Genomic DNA, 15,032 nt, shown 5'->3' on the forward strand with positions numbered 1-15,032 from the left:
AGTAAATTAAAAAAAAAATCTTAAATCAAGATGGATTTTCTATAGGAGAAAATTATATATGATATTTAGTCTTGTTTCCTGGGGGGATCTAAATTAAGTGCATTTTACTTAAGTAAAATGATCTGCCAGTGTGGTAATAAAAATAATCTTAATGCAAACGGAAATTGTTGGAGTGTCTACCCAGGTGAAAAAAAAGTGCAGTAAAATACACTTTTATTTTAGTACACTTTTACACTTCCATAATGTCCAGTGCTCTATTTCCGTGCACTTATTTTGTACTTAACATACTAAAAGCTCTTCTTTAGTACTTCTTAAGATAATCTTAAGAACATCTAAGTGTACTCAACTGTGCTATTTTGAGACACCATGAATTTGAACTAAAATGTGCTTTTAACATACTATCTGTATAGAAAAATGTATTTAGTTACCACTTGTAGTTTAGTTACCACTTGTAGTACACTTGAACCCATCTTTCAAACACTTTTAAAAATGGACTTATGATGTATTTCAAATATAAGACTAATATATAATGAATATATACAAAATGTATTTATAATATATTGCCAGGCAGTGCCAGGATTGTGAGTGATTGCTGGAATGTACTCACTCACTTTTTAATATTATTTGTAAATATGTGTACAAATGGTTGGTTTCTTTATTTTATTTTGTACTATTTTTATCAATAAATCTCAGCAACAAAGGAAAAAAAACATGTGTGTTGATTTCTCCCTAAGATGGCAAAGTGAAACACAAGTTTCCTTGAAGTGGCTCAGCATGGCCCCACATTGTTTACATAACAAAAGCAACTGTTCACAGCTGATTAAGGATATTAGCCTAAAGCCTTCCAGCCCATCGGCTGTCCTGCGGGTTTTATAGGTAGAAAAGCCAAATGGCTGCTCTCTGGGACTTCTAGTGTTATGATTATGTAAGTTTATTTCTTTTAGTATTTAATGTTATTGCTTGAAGTTATGTATGTTTGAGTTTTATGTCACTTGATTCATATGTATTAGTGCTCATATTTGATAGCTAAACTGTTTTGTTGTGTTAATTGGATTATATGATTTGTTTGAGTTGTATTGAATTTAAGACTTGTCTGCTCTTTATTGTTTTGTTTTTTTAAGACACCATACAACTCTGTCTGAAACACATGTTGAGATGGCTCAATTCCTATGCCTCAAATAAAGATGTCAAATAAAGATCATGGACTGAGTACTAGATCCACTGTGTTTTAATGGACACACCATCCTGGTAGCACATTCCTGAACCAATCTATTCTAAACTTTACACTGCACACAATTTGCACTTTCATCTTCACCATGCTGCTGGAGGAAAAGGCCAGAAAACGAACGCTTGCTCAGATACTCTTTTGAAAACCTATTAACTAAAACATAGCTTTATATCTTGCAAGTAACATCAGAATAAAACATATAAAGTGAAAAAAGAAAAGTTAACCCACCATACTCTTGTCATCTTCAAGATGAGTCTGTCATGCATGTGTGGTTGTTTTTTGCAGTCATTTAGTACTGTATTTAGATATACAGTAGGCTAATATTTTCCAGAAAGCATTGAAAATCTACAGTAATATGCTGTACTCAGAGTCTACAGTAGGGAACTGTTGAGAATACAGTAACAATGCTGTGAAAACAGAAATTATTTACAGTTGGAGTGTTTTCTCTTTAAAACTGCAGTTTCTAACTACCTTGTAACCAATCACGTCATGAGGGGGGCGGAGCTTTAGCATATCATTAACTGACCGCTCAAAGTCTCAAAAGAAGGTTATCCCGGTATATTTTTCTGCTGATATGAAACATCATGTGATTTAGCAATATATTACAGTTTTACGATGAACAGTTTGCCTTTCAGTATGCTGATCACGTTCTTTATTCCACTCCACTCATGTTATTATGAAAATATTTGTGCATTCGAGTGCTCGGTAAGATGATGTAAAATTAGTCTGTGCCGTCATAACTTTTGCTTATATTCTCGTGAACTGACTGGTTTGCTGTACTGAACAGTCAATCAGAGTTCTCTGATACAAACCCGACGCCGATTCTACCTGACGAATCGGCCAAAAAAAATGACGAAGACCAACTTCAGCCGTCTGAAGTTCCTACTGTGGCAAAGACTATTTGTGAAAAGTATTTAATCGATTATGGCCTTCCAACTTGATTACACCCTATTTTCTCATGTTCGGCAGGGATGCCTGATTACCTGTTGGTGTGTGTTTTCCCTGACAACACCTATATAAGGCTTAAAGTGTAAATGGAACCAACCTTTTATTTTTCTTTGTTGCTTAAAGTGTTTTATTTTCCCTGTTATTCTATTTGCGGTCATTTGAGTTACTCTGTGTGTGGTTATGTTGGGCATCCTTGATGACATGGCTGTAATCGGCAGATACCGTCTGCCAATAGGACAAATAGCCCAACGGCTGAATAGCATTGGACCTTAACTGATGTGTGCCACCAGGAGAAACTTTGGTTTGTCCTCTTAAGTCCAACTCTTAGCAGCCTTGAGATTTTTTGCAACAGGCAGTTTTCTCCAGCTACTTGGTAATGTGCTTGGACTGTGTAAGGCATCAGTGTCATGAGCAGTTCGAACGGTTACCAATGCATTACTTCCACTTACTGCGAAACACATTAAATTTCCAGCCTCAAGACAGGACATCACAGAATGTGTATTTACACATCATCACATCCCACAGGTCATCGGAGTGATCGATGGTACCTTGATCCTGATCCTTGCAGCATCTGTGGGTGTTCTTCTATTCAATGTTTGTTCAGTCATTTAATTTAAATGTGGTTTTATATTTTATTTCTTTGTTTTCTGCCCTCATTTAAACAAAAAACAAGACTGCACATGAATAAAGTTAAAGGTGTAATCTGCCGATTGTCCTGCAGGTGACCTCATAACTCTGTCTTCTGCACTTGGGCTTTACAATTACTCCAGAGGACTCGTAGATCTACGATCATTTTCAAATGCTACTTAAGTTACGATGCTTTTGGGAAACAGACCATAATATTAAGATCATTGGTACGATCGTTTTAACGATCAGCTGCACTGAGCACTGCTGTACTTTAAGTTTTTCTAGCAAGTCAATATACAAACAAAACTCACTGTCAATTTTTGCACTTTAATTTCACTTTAATGGCATATAATAGGTTATTTTTATTGCCATTGAAGTTAAATAACTGAACCTAAGCATACGAGCTTGATAGAAGAACATTTCAGTCTTTGAAGTCTTCATATATGAGAAGTTTGGCATCCATCCAGACAGGACTTTCGACATTAAACTGCATAATCTATGGGGTTATGTTTTTATTAGATCAGATACAATTATTGAGATGCCACATGGTCATTTTACAACATGCAATTGCAGCGGGCTTAAAAGATTTATGTGGAAAAGAAAGTAAAAAACAAAAAAAACATGTGGTCACATTTGTTATGTTTGCGTTCAGCCCCGAAGCGTTTTAAAATGGAAACTGTGGCGTGCTGACACCTGTTCTGATGACGCAAGAGTATAGGCTAGTTTGAGATGTCTTTCTTGTTGAGATTTTGCTTGTTGTTAAATCTCTTCAACTCATTGATAACAAGTTTCTTAAGACTTATGGTGATATTTTCATACCGATTGAGGCGTTATTGTTTGTTTTTCCTTTTTGTTATGGTATTTCAATGCAGTGCTGTTTGATGTTTTTTTTCTGAACTTAAAAAAAGAGAGATGCGCCTCATTTCCCCTGAAAAGCAGGCGAGAGTAGGGTGAGGGAGGAGTGAAACAAGTGCAGGCGAGACGGAGAAACCACCTACTGAATGAGGAGGAACTTAATTTCAATAAGTAGGCTACTTACTTAACGAACGCTATATAGCCTGACCTCGTTGAGTATGAATGCGATCCAGACATCATCCGCCATGTTGACGTTATCATTATCACAAACGCAACAACTTAAAAGATATGAGTGACAGGTTTAATTAATCAATCCATAAATATCCTGATATGGATTAAAAATCCATCTGATGAAACACACTCGACTGAGACGGGTTTGTGGAAGTTTCTTTAATGTTTTTCAGTAAAATTGAAGCTTTAATCATACAACAAGACAAGAAAATGAAATATTCAGGATGGGATTGTAACAGACGGAGTTTATGCAGAATTCAGAAATGAAAAGTTCCATTAAATAAAATGAAATAAACCCCAACCTTAAGGCTATAGGTTGTGTCTGAACATGTTTCTGCACAGCTAACAGGGACCTTTCTAACGTTCTGGCAACGTTCTCTCAAAGTTATAAACAAACAATTTGTTCAAAGTTGTCTGGTCTTTAATGTTCTCAAAGCATTAGTACAAAAATATTATCTATACTTTGTTCATGGAATGATTTTCTGAAACATTTTAGTTGGATGTTCTTTAACATTTTTTAAATGTTTCTACTTGTTTTAGAACGTTTGAAAACTTTCAATTGTAACGTTCTCACAATGTTTACAGAGTGATAAAATGGAACGTTCCCTTAACATTTGCATAACCAAGAAAAAACATTTTTAATACACTAATTTCTGGATGGTACACACACACACTCAGGTGTGGTTCTCCTTGACCTGCGCGGCTGAAGAAAGTGTTCATCCCTCCATCAGACAGACAAGTGGAGGGTCAGGTCGGCTCTCAGTAGTAGGCAGGAGACGAGTAGACAGGCGACTTCAGACTTTTATAGAGAATGGAGCTGCACAACAGCGCCGCCAACTGTCAGACAGACAGACAGACAGAGAGAGAGAAAGAGAGAGAGATTATATCTGCTGGACTGCTGGAGGAATCAGGACTGATGGCTGGGAGGTGAGGAGCACGTATGCAGGAGGAGATGCGTGAGACCGAGAGACGTGTCTGCTGAGAACAACACTGCACACCAGTGCCACCACCTGATGAGGAGCGGGAACACATGCAGACAAACACACAAAGACAGACGATCAGCATGCAGCACTGGACACGCTTCCAGTGTGAGTGGATGTGAATGGACATAAACTCCAGTGTTTGTTCAGATGGACTCACCATGATTCCTGCCGTCCCTAGGAACCCTCCCAACACCAGCGGAGCGCTTGACTTGAACATGTCCCGGATCACACTGGGACAGCTCTAACACACACACAGAGATGAGTGTTAGCTTCGTTCCTCTATCATCACACATGCAGAAATAAACGTAAAGACCCGTTCACACAATGGATGATTACTGTAACTATAGTAGTTTTCAAAATCCTTCTAAATGTAAAAGAGTAGGGAGTCCACGGCACTATAACGATAACAGCGCAGAGGAACGATATCATTGGAATCACTTTCAGGATGATTTTTTTCCAGCTGATAAACGATAATCAGAATCCATCCTGCTTTAAAGGGGTGGTTCACTGTTTTTTTCTAGGCTTGATTGTGTTTATGGGGCGCAGTTAAACATGTCTTAATGCTTCGTTTTAAGAAAAAGATGCCAAATTTTTCATATATTTTACCTTTATTCTACACTGCTGTTTCCCTTCTCCTAAAAATGCTCTGTTGAGTTCCTGGTTCAATGAAGCCCCTCCCTCAGAAATACGCAATGGACTGAGATTGGTTAGCTGTGTATTGTGATTCGCTGTCCGGAATATGTTTTTATGATTCATATTGTCCGCTGGTGTGAACACTAATATAGTTATCGTCCACTGGTGTGAACACTAATATAGTTATCATTATAGTTATCGTTTACTGGTGTGAACACCAATATAGTTATCGTTATAGTTATCGTTTACTGGTGTGAACACTAATATAGTTATCGTCCACTGGTGTGAACACTAATATAGTTATCATTATAGTTATCGTTTACTGGTGTGAACACTAATATAGTTATCGTCCTCTGGTGTGAACACTAATATAGTTATCGTCCTCTGGTGTGAACACTAATATAGTTATCGTTATAGTTATCGTCCTCTGGTGTGAACACTAATATAGTTATCGTTCGCTGGTGTGAACACTAATACAGTTATCGTTATAGTTATTGTCCGCTGGTACGAACACTAATATAGTTATCGTTATAGTTATCGTTCGCTGGTGTGAACACTAATATAGTTATCATTATAGTTATCGTTTACTGGTGTGAACACCAATATAGTTATCGTTATAGTTATCGTCCTCTGGTGTGAACACTAATATAGTTATCGTTCGCTGGTGTGAACACTAATACAGTTATCGTTATAGTTATTGTCCGCTGGTACGAACACTAATATAGTTATCGTTATAGTTATCGTTCGCTGGTGTGAACACTAATATAGTTATCGTCCTCTGGTGTGAACACTAATATAGTTATCGTCCTCTGGTGTGAACACTAATATAGTTATCGTCCTCTGGTGTGAACACTAATATAGTTATCGTTATAGTTATCGTCCTCTGGTGTGAACACTAATATAGTTATCGTTCGCTGGTGTGAACACTAATACAGTTATCGTTATAGTTATTGTCCGCTGGTACGAACACTAATATAGTTATCGTTATAGTTATCGTTCGCTGGTGTGAACACTAATATAGTTATCATTATAGTTATCGTTTACTGGTGTGAACACCAATATAGTTATCGTTATAGTTATCGTCCTCTGGTGTGAACACTAATATAGTTATCGTTCGCTGGTGTGAACACTAATACAGTTATCGTTATAGTTATTGTCCGCTGGTACGAACACTAATATAGTTATCGTTATAGTTATCGTTCGCTGGTGTGAACACTAATATAGTTATCGTTATAGTTATCGTTTACTGGTGTGAACACCAATATAGTTATCGTTATAGTTATCGTTTGCTGGTTTGAACACTAATATAGTTATCGTTATAGTTATCGTTTACTGGTTTGAACACTAATATAGTTATCGTTATAGTTATCGTCCACTGGTGTGAACACTAATATAGTTATCGTTATAGTTATCGTTCGCTGGTGTGAACAATAATATAGTTATCGTTATAGTTATCGTTCGCTGGTGTGAACACTAATATAGTTATCGTTATAGTTATCGTTTACTGGTTTGAACACTAATATAGTTATCGTTATAGTTATCGTCCACTGGTGTGAACACTAATATAGTTATCGTTATAGTTATCGTTCGCTGGTGTGAACAATAATATAGTTATCGTTATAGTTATCGTTCGCTGGTGTGAACACTAATATAGTTATCGTTATAGTTATCGTTCGCTGGTGTGAACACTAATATAGTTATCGTCCGCTGGTGTGAACACTAATATAGTTATCGTTCTCTGGTGTGAACACTAATATAGTTATCGTTATAGTTATCGTCCACTGGTGTGAACAATAATATAGTTATCGTTATAGTTATCGTCCACTGGTGTGAACACTAATATAGTTATCGTTATAGTTATCGTTCGCTGGTGTGAACACTAATATAGTTATCGTCCGCTGGTGTGAACACTAATATAGTTATCGTTCTCTGGTGTGAACACTAATATAGTTATCGTTATAGTTATCGTCCACTGGTGTGAACACTAATATAGTTATCGTTATAGTTATCGTCCTCTGGTGTGAACACTAATATAGTTATCGTTATAGTTATCGTTCGCTGGTGTGAACACTAATATAGTTATCGTCCGCTGGTGTGAACACTAATATAGTTATCGTTCTCTGGTGTGAACACTAATATAGTTATCGTTATAGTTATCGTCCACTGGTGTGAACACTAATATAGTTATCGTTATAGTTATCGTCCTCTGGTGTGAACACTAATATAGTTATCGTTCGCTGGTGTGAACACTAATACAGTTATCGTTATAGTTATTGTCCGCTGGTACGAACACTAATATAGTTATCGTTATAGTTATCGTTCGCTGGTGTGAACACTAATATAGTTATCATTATAGTTATCGTTTACTGGTGTGAACACCAATATAGTTATCGTTATAGTTATCGTCCTCTGGTGTGAACACTAATATAGTTATCGTTCGCTGGTGTGAACACTAATACAGTTATCGTTATAGTTATTGTCCGCTGGTACGAACACTAATATAGTTATCGTTATAGTTATCGTTCGCTGGTGTGAACACTAATATAGTTATCGTTATAGTTATCGTTTACTGGTGTGAACACCAATATAGTTATCGTTATAGTTATCGTTTGCTGGTTTGAACACTAATATAGTTATCGTTATAGTTATCGTTTACTGGTTTGAACACTAATATAGTTATCGTTATAGTTATCGTCCACTGGTGTGAACACTAATATAGTTATCGTTATAGTTATCGTTCGCTGGTGTGAACAATAATATAGTTATCGTTATAGTTATCGTTCGCTGGTGTGAACACTAATATAGTTATCGTTATAGTTATCGTTTACTGGTTTGAACACTAATATAGTTATCGTTATAGTTATCGTCCACTGGTGTGAACACTAATATAGTTATCGTTATAGTTATCGTTCGCTGGTGTGAACAATAATATAGTTATCGTTATAGTTATCGTTCGCTGGTGTGAACACTAATATAGTTATCGTTAATGTTATCGTCCACTGGTGTGAACACTAATATAGTTATCGTTATAGTTATCGTTCGCTGGTGTGAACACTAATATAGTTATCGTCCGCTGGTGTGAACACTAATATAGTTATCGTTCTCTGGTGTGAACACTAATATAGTTATCGTTATAGTTATCGTCCACTGGTGTGAACAATAATATAGTTATCGTTATAGTTATCGTCCACTGGTGTGAACAATAATATAGTTATCGTTATAGTTATCGTTCGCTGGTGTGAACACTAATATAGTTATCGTTATAGTTATCGTCCACTGGTGTGAACACTAATATAGTTATCGTTATAGTTATCGTTCGCTGGTGTGAACACTAATATAGTTATCGTTATAGTTATCGTTCGCTGGTGTGAACACTAATATAGTTATCGTTATAGTTATCGTTCGCTGGTGTGAACACTAATATAGTTATCGTTATAGTTATCGTTCGCTGGTGTGAACACTAATATAGTTATCGTTATAGTTATCGTTCGCTGGTGTGAACACTAATATAGTTATCGTTATAGTTATCGTTCGCTGGTGTGAACACTAATATAGTTATCGTTATAGTTATCGTCCACTGGTGTGAACAATAATATAGTTATCGTTATCTTTATGGTCATAGTTTTTTGGTGTGAACGGGCCTTAATTCAAACAGGAAGTGACTCACGGGAAATGTGATCTGCTTCAGGAAGTTGCCTTCTGGACAGGTGTCACGCACTAAAATTTCAATGGGTCCACCGATGCCACAGCAGTCAAACTGGCAGACAGACACACACAGCTGTTAAATGATGTTTCCACTGGTTTACCCACATCATGTGCCCTAAACCAACGTCTGCAGTATGCAGTATGTATTCAGGTTTCAGGCCACACCCGCTACAAGACATCTGCATGTCCTCATAATTCAAATAACTAAATTACCATAATAAATTATTTTTTATTAAAAATGTAAAAATGCATACATTTTTCTGTGAGGAATATGTTTAGGGTTAGAGGTTAAAGAAATTGGATTTGATGAGTATAAAAATATTATGTCTATGGAATGTTATCATAATGATTGAAGTACCAATGTGTGTGTGTGTGTGTGTGTGTGTGTGTGTGTGTGTGTGTGTTTGTGTGTGTGTGTGTGTGAGTGTGTGTGTGTGTGAGTGTGTGTGTGAGTGGCTTACAGCGTTGTTGAATATTTTGAGGGTCATGGCTTGACCGGGACTCCCGGTGTTCACATACTGAGCATAGATCGTTTTGTAGAAATTCGCCAATTCCTCTGACAACTACAACACAATAAACACACAACTGCCTTCAAATCTGTCCTATTATACAGATATGTGCTCATGATCTCTTTGTCTGTTTACCGTTTCACTCCACATGAAGGCCATCACACCAGCTGCAATTTCAATGATGATCAGAAAGGACAGCAGGCCAGAAAACTGAACATCAGAAAAACAGAAATGTTTATTCAGTACATAAACAGAGTTCATCTAATTCAGGTCTGACAATATGAGTATTTTCCTCACCACACCAAGAGCAGATTTACTGTGGTTACATGCGCCACAATCGCCGATAACAGCGACCAGCAGCATCAGTGCACCGGTGACGACCAACACCACCACACCTGACAGACAACAGACAGAACACATCAAATCATGGATAAACTTACAGACTGAAAGAGTGTCAGCATAAAGAGAGTGTAGATATCAACAGTTCAACAGATGTCAAATGAGAAATCATAGAAGGACGAACCGATAGTGAACTGTGCTGTGTTCAGATCGATGTCGAACAATCCTCTGGTTTCAGCGCCGAACCGGAGCCACATTCCCAGAGAGACTAGGCCAAAACCCACCAGCTGAAAGACACACACATCACTGCATCACAATCATCATCAGAGCATCACAATCATCATCACTGCATCACAATCATCATCACTGCATCACAATCATCTTCACTGCATCACAATCATCTTCACTGCATCACAATCATCTTCACTGCATCACAATCATCATCAGAGCATCACAATCATCATTACCGGATCACAATCATCATCACCACATCACAATCATCATCAGAGCGTCACAATCATCATCACTGGATCACAATCATCATCAGAGCGTCACAATCATCATCACTGCATCACAATCATCATCAGAGCGTCACAATCATCATCAGAGCATCACAATCATCATCAGAGCATCACAATCATCATTACCGGATCACAATCATCATCACCACATCACAATCATCTTCACTGCATCACAATCATCATCACTGGATCACAATCATCATCAGAGCGTCACAATCATCATCACTGGATCACAATCATCATCAGAGCGTCACAATCATCATCACTGCATCACAATCATCATCAGAGCGTCACAATCATCATCACTGGATCACAATCATCATCAGAGCGTCACAATCATCATCACTGCATCACAATCATCATCAGAGCGTCACAATCATCATTACCGGATCACAATCATCATCACCACATCACAATCATCTTCACTGCATCACAATCATCAGCACTGCATCACAATCATCATCAGAGCATCACAATCATCTTCACTGCATCACAATCATCATCACTGCATCACAATCATCATCACTGGATCGCAATCATCATCACCACATCACAATCATCATCAGAGCATCACAATCATCATCACTGGATCACAATCATCATCACTGGATCACAATCATCATCATCACTGGATCACAATCATCATCACTGGATCACAATCATCATCACTGCATCACAATCATCACCACTGCATCCCAATCATCATCACTGGATCACAATCATCACCAGAGCATCACAATCATCATCACTGGATCACAATCATCACCACTGCATCACAATCATCATCACTGCATCACAATCATCACCACTGCATCCCAATCATCATCACTGGATCAGAATCATCACCACTGCATCACAATCATCATCAGAGCATCACAATCATCTTCACTGTATCACAATCATCATCACTGGATCACAATCATCATCACTGGATCACAATCATCATCACTGGATCACAATCATCATCACTGGATCGCAATCATCATCACTGCATCACAATCATCATCAGAGCATCACAATCATCATCACCGCATCACAATCATCATCACCGCATCACAATCATCATCACTGGATCACAATCATCATCACTGCGTCACAATCATCATCACCACATCACAATCATCATCACTAGGGCTGGGTACCGAACTCGATACTTTTTAGGTACCGATCGAACTGCCTCGATACTACCGAGTATCGAAAAGTGTCTTGTCATTCGGTACCAAATTTCGGTACCTCAGAATGGAGCCGAGTAGAGGGGCGGAGAAATGCTTTCGCTGTCTCGTTGAGGAGCAAGTAACGTTGCGCTACATTGTTATTTATATCTAAATATATAAAACTATATGCGCGAGAGAGACCATATGTGCGAGAGGGCGATTGAATCAACGGTTTCGTTTTCAGTTTATCTCCGAATGGACGGGTGAGAAACGGCTGTTTATGTGAGCAGCCGGTTCACTACAGATATTGTTAACAGAAAACAAAAGTGTAGCACTGCCTGCAGAAACAGCGGAACGCGCAATGTTTTTTAGACTAGTTATGGACAGGTACAATACACAGCAGCTTTACATCAGCGTTCTTCCCTCAAGTCTATGGAAACACGCGACCGGTTCATGACAGGCTCGTTCACCTGCACGAGCACAGGCTCTGCCTCTGGCTCCAGAACGCAAACAATTCTGCTGAAAAAGGGGTATCAGCATCCTCCTGATACTGCGGATAATTTGCGGGTCGGGCCAAGTAATAAAAAAATAACATTCAAATTAATTGCGAGTGGATGACAGATGAATCATTAATGTGTTGATTTTAATAAAGACACAGAACTCTTATTTCACGGTAAGACGCAACGAACTGCGTCACTCTTACTTCCGCTTTGATCTTGTTAATAATAATAAATTTTTTGAAGAACAATTGCTGAGTGATTTAAATAGAGCCTCACATACTTAATTTTTTCCATTGAAAACTAAACTTTATTAAAACTATTTGCACTGATTTATTGTGTTGGGTAAATTTTGTTAATTTGTGCTTTTTTTATTCCCCGCAGTGGCTCAGGAGATGAGTCTTTGAGTCTGATAAAAAGTCAACAAAGTTAAAATATAAAACCAAAGATTTTTTTGAGGTTATGTAATCTTGTTTAAACAGATTTTATAAAACTGGTACCGAAAAAGGTATCGTTTAGGTATCGGTATCGAAGTCAAGGTATCGGTATCGTCTCGGTATCGAAAATTTTTGAACGATACGATACCCAGCCCTAATCATCACTGCGTCACAATCATTATCACTGGATCACAATCATCATCACTGGATCACAATCATCATCACTGCGTCACAATCATCATCACTGGATCACAATCATCATCACTGGATCACAATCATCATCACTGGATCACAATCATCATCACTGGATCACAATCATCATCACTGGATCACAATCATCATCACTGGATCACAATCATCATCACTGGATCACAATCATCATCACTGGATCACAATCATCATCACTGGATCACAATCATCATCAATGGATCACAATCATCATCACTGGATCACAATCATCATCACTGGATCACAATCATCATCACTGCGTCACAATCATCATCACTGGATCACAATCATCATCACTGGATCACAATCATCATCACTGGATCACAATCATCATCACTGGATCACAATCATCATCACTGGATCACAATCATCATCACTGGATCACAATCATCATCAATGGATCACAATCATCATCACTGCGTCACAATCATTATCACTGGATCACAATCATCATCACTGGATCACAATCATCATCATCACTGCATCACAATCATTATCACTGGATCACAATCATTATCACTGGATCACAATCATCATCACCGCATCACAATCATTATCACCGGATCACAATCATCATCACTGGATCACAATCATCATCACTGCGTCACAATCATCATCACTGGATCACAATCATCATCACTGGATCACAATCATCACCACTGGATCACAATCATCATCACTGGATCACAATCATTATCACTGGATCACAATCATCATCACCGCATCACAATCATTATCACCGGATCACAATCATCATCACTGGATCACAATCATCATCACTGCGTCACAATCATCATCACTGGATCACAATCATCATCACTGGATCACAATCATCACCACTGGATCACAATCATCATCACTGGATCACAATCATTATCACTGGATCACAATCATTATCACTGGATCACAATCATCATCAGCTTTTAGATACCTGAAAAACCTAAAAAGCACTGTTTAATTTGTTTGTATCTTGTTGCATGTAGTTTGATTATTTGTTCTTGTTTTCTTTATTTTGATTTGACAGTTGTCTTTTTTTCCCTAAACATTGCACATACTAAACCATACCGAAACCGTGATAAAAACCGAACTGTGAGTAATTTGAATTGCTGCACCCCTAGTTTTGACCCAGCTTCGCTGCTGTAGGAGACTTATCCTGGTATCTAAACACGTTCATTACATGATAGATAGATAGACAGACAGAATACAGTGCACAGAGAATGAATGGGGGATTCACTTTGGTTGTAGCAATGTTCTGTCGAATACAGCATATTGTGACACCCCCCCATCCCCCCATCGCCTTCTCCAATCCCCATATGCCCGTTCATTCCCAGACACTATGTCACTGCACCTGCAGGCTTTTACTTGCAAATGGGCTGAAAGTGAAACTAGACCTCAAGTTCCATATTTACATTTATAAGACTTTGTAAATCAAAGGAGACAGTCACAGTGCTTAACCAACAGACAAGTAAATATGAATAAAAACTGAGACATACTCACAGCGAACAGAATGTTAAACAAGATCAGGAAACATTTACACATCTGCGCGCACCCGTCCATCACGAGCCGATTTATTTCTCTGCAACAAAAGATTCTGTTAAATGACCCCAGACGAACACTGCCAACGTCTTAACTGATTGAACAAATAATAAACAAAAGTTTTTTTTTTTCTTTAAAAAATGCATTTTAATTGTAATCAGCATTTTGTATGCTCATCGTTATGAAATGTGCTATATAAGTAAACTTGCCTTGCCTAGTGCTGTAGAGAAGAGCTGTGGTATTGTCGAGATTGTCTCTGTATAGCCGCTGATGTCTTCACTGTCTGATCTGCGCTCTGCGGTCGAATGTGCTTTTCCTCACACGCACGCGCCTGCTTCTTCCTCGCAGCGCGCGCGCTCATTGGTCATCGGCTAGAGTGACATCTGCGGATGAAAAGAGTTTCTGTACTGCGTAAACGAAACCATAACCGACCTGTTTCTGCTGAAAAGAGTCAGTATTTACGCGGAAAACCTGTATGGTTCAGCACTGCTCTACTTTAAGAGTCTCTAGCAAAATTCATTGTCAATTTTTGCACTTTAATTTCACTTTAATGGCAAATAATAGGTTCTTTTCATTGCCATTTGGCATCCATCCAGACAGG

At 38.1% G+C, this 15,032-nt stretch overlaps 1 protein-coding gene across 3 annotated transcripts; it reads right to left on the bottom strand.

The window, feature by feature from the left end:
- Positions 1-4,039: 4,039 nt before the first annotated feature.
- Positions 4,040-14,755, bottom strand: LOC137008218 (CD9 antigen-like). 3 transcript variants are annotated; one of them, XM_067370136.1, is made up of 9 exons: positions 14,646-14,755; positions 14,393-14,471; positions 10,243-10,345; positions 10,017-10,114; positions 9,855-9,929; positions 9,672-9,773; positions 9,173-9,262; positions 5,030-5,113; positions 4,040-4,899 (listed from the first exon to the last, which is right to left on the bottom strand). In XM_067370136.1, the coding sequence occupies exons 2-9, from the start codon at positions 14,450-14,452 to the stop codon at positions 4,771-4,773; spliced, it is 741 nt and encodes a 246-aa protein (XP_067226237.1). In that variant the 5' UTR covers positions 14,453-14,471; positions 14,646-14,755; the 3' UTR covers positions 4,040-4,770. The 3 variants fall into 3 exon arrangements, with proteins under 3 accessions (XP_067226237.1, XP_067226245.1, XP_067226227.1); XM_067370144.1 differs by having other exon boundaries at positions 4,040-4,726; positions 14,641-14,748; XM_067370126.1 differs by having other exon boundaries at positions 14,641-14,748.
- Between the last annotated feature and the right edge of the window lie 277 nt (positions 14,756-15,032).

The sequence above is a fragment of the Chanodichthys erythropterus genome, chromosome 3 (assembly GCF_024489055.1).
Source record: "Chanodichthys erythropterus isolate Z2021 chromosome 3, ASM2448905v1, whole genome shotgun sequence".
In the NCBI taxonomy this organism is placed as follows: Eukaryota; Metazoa; Chordata; class Actinopteri; order Cypriniformes; family Xenocyprididae; genus Chanodichthys; species Chanodichthys erythropterus.

Coding starts and splice junctions, on each gene's coding strand:
- LOC137008218 (XM_067370136.1), bottom strand. CDS start 14,452: ATGGACGGGTGCGCGCAGATGTGTAAATGTTTCCTGATCTTGTTTAAC. Junction 9,263..9,671: donor TCAAAATATTCAACAACGCT/GTAAGCCACTCA, acceptor TCTGTCTGCCAG/TTTGACTGCTGTGGCATCGG. Junction 5,114..9,172: donor TGAAGCAGATCACATTTCCC/GTGAGTCACTTC, acceptor TGTGTGTGTTAG/AGCTGTCCCAGTGTGATCCG.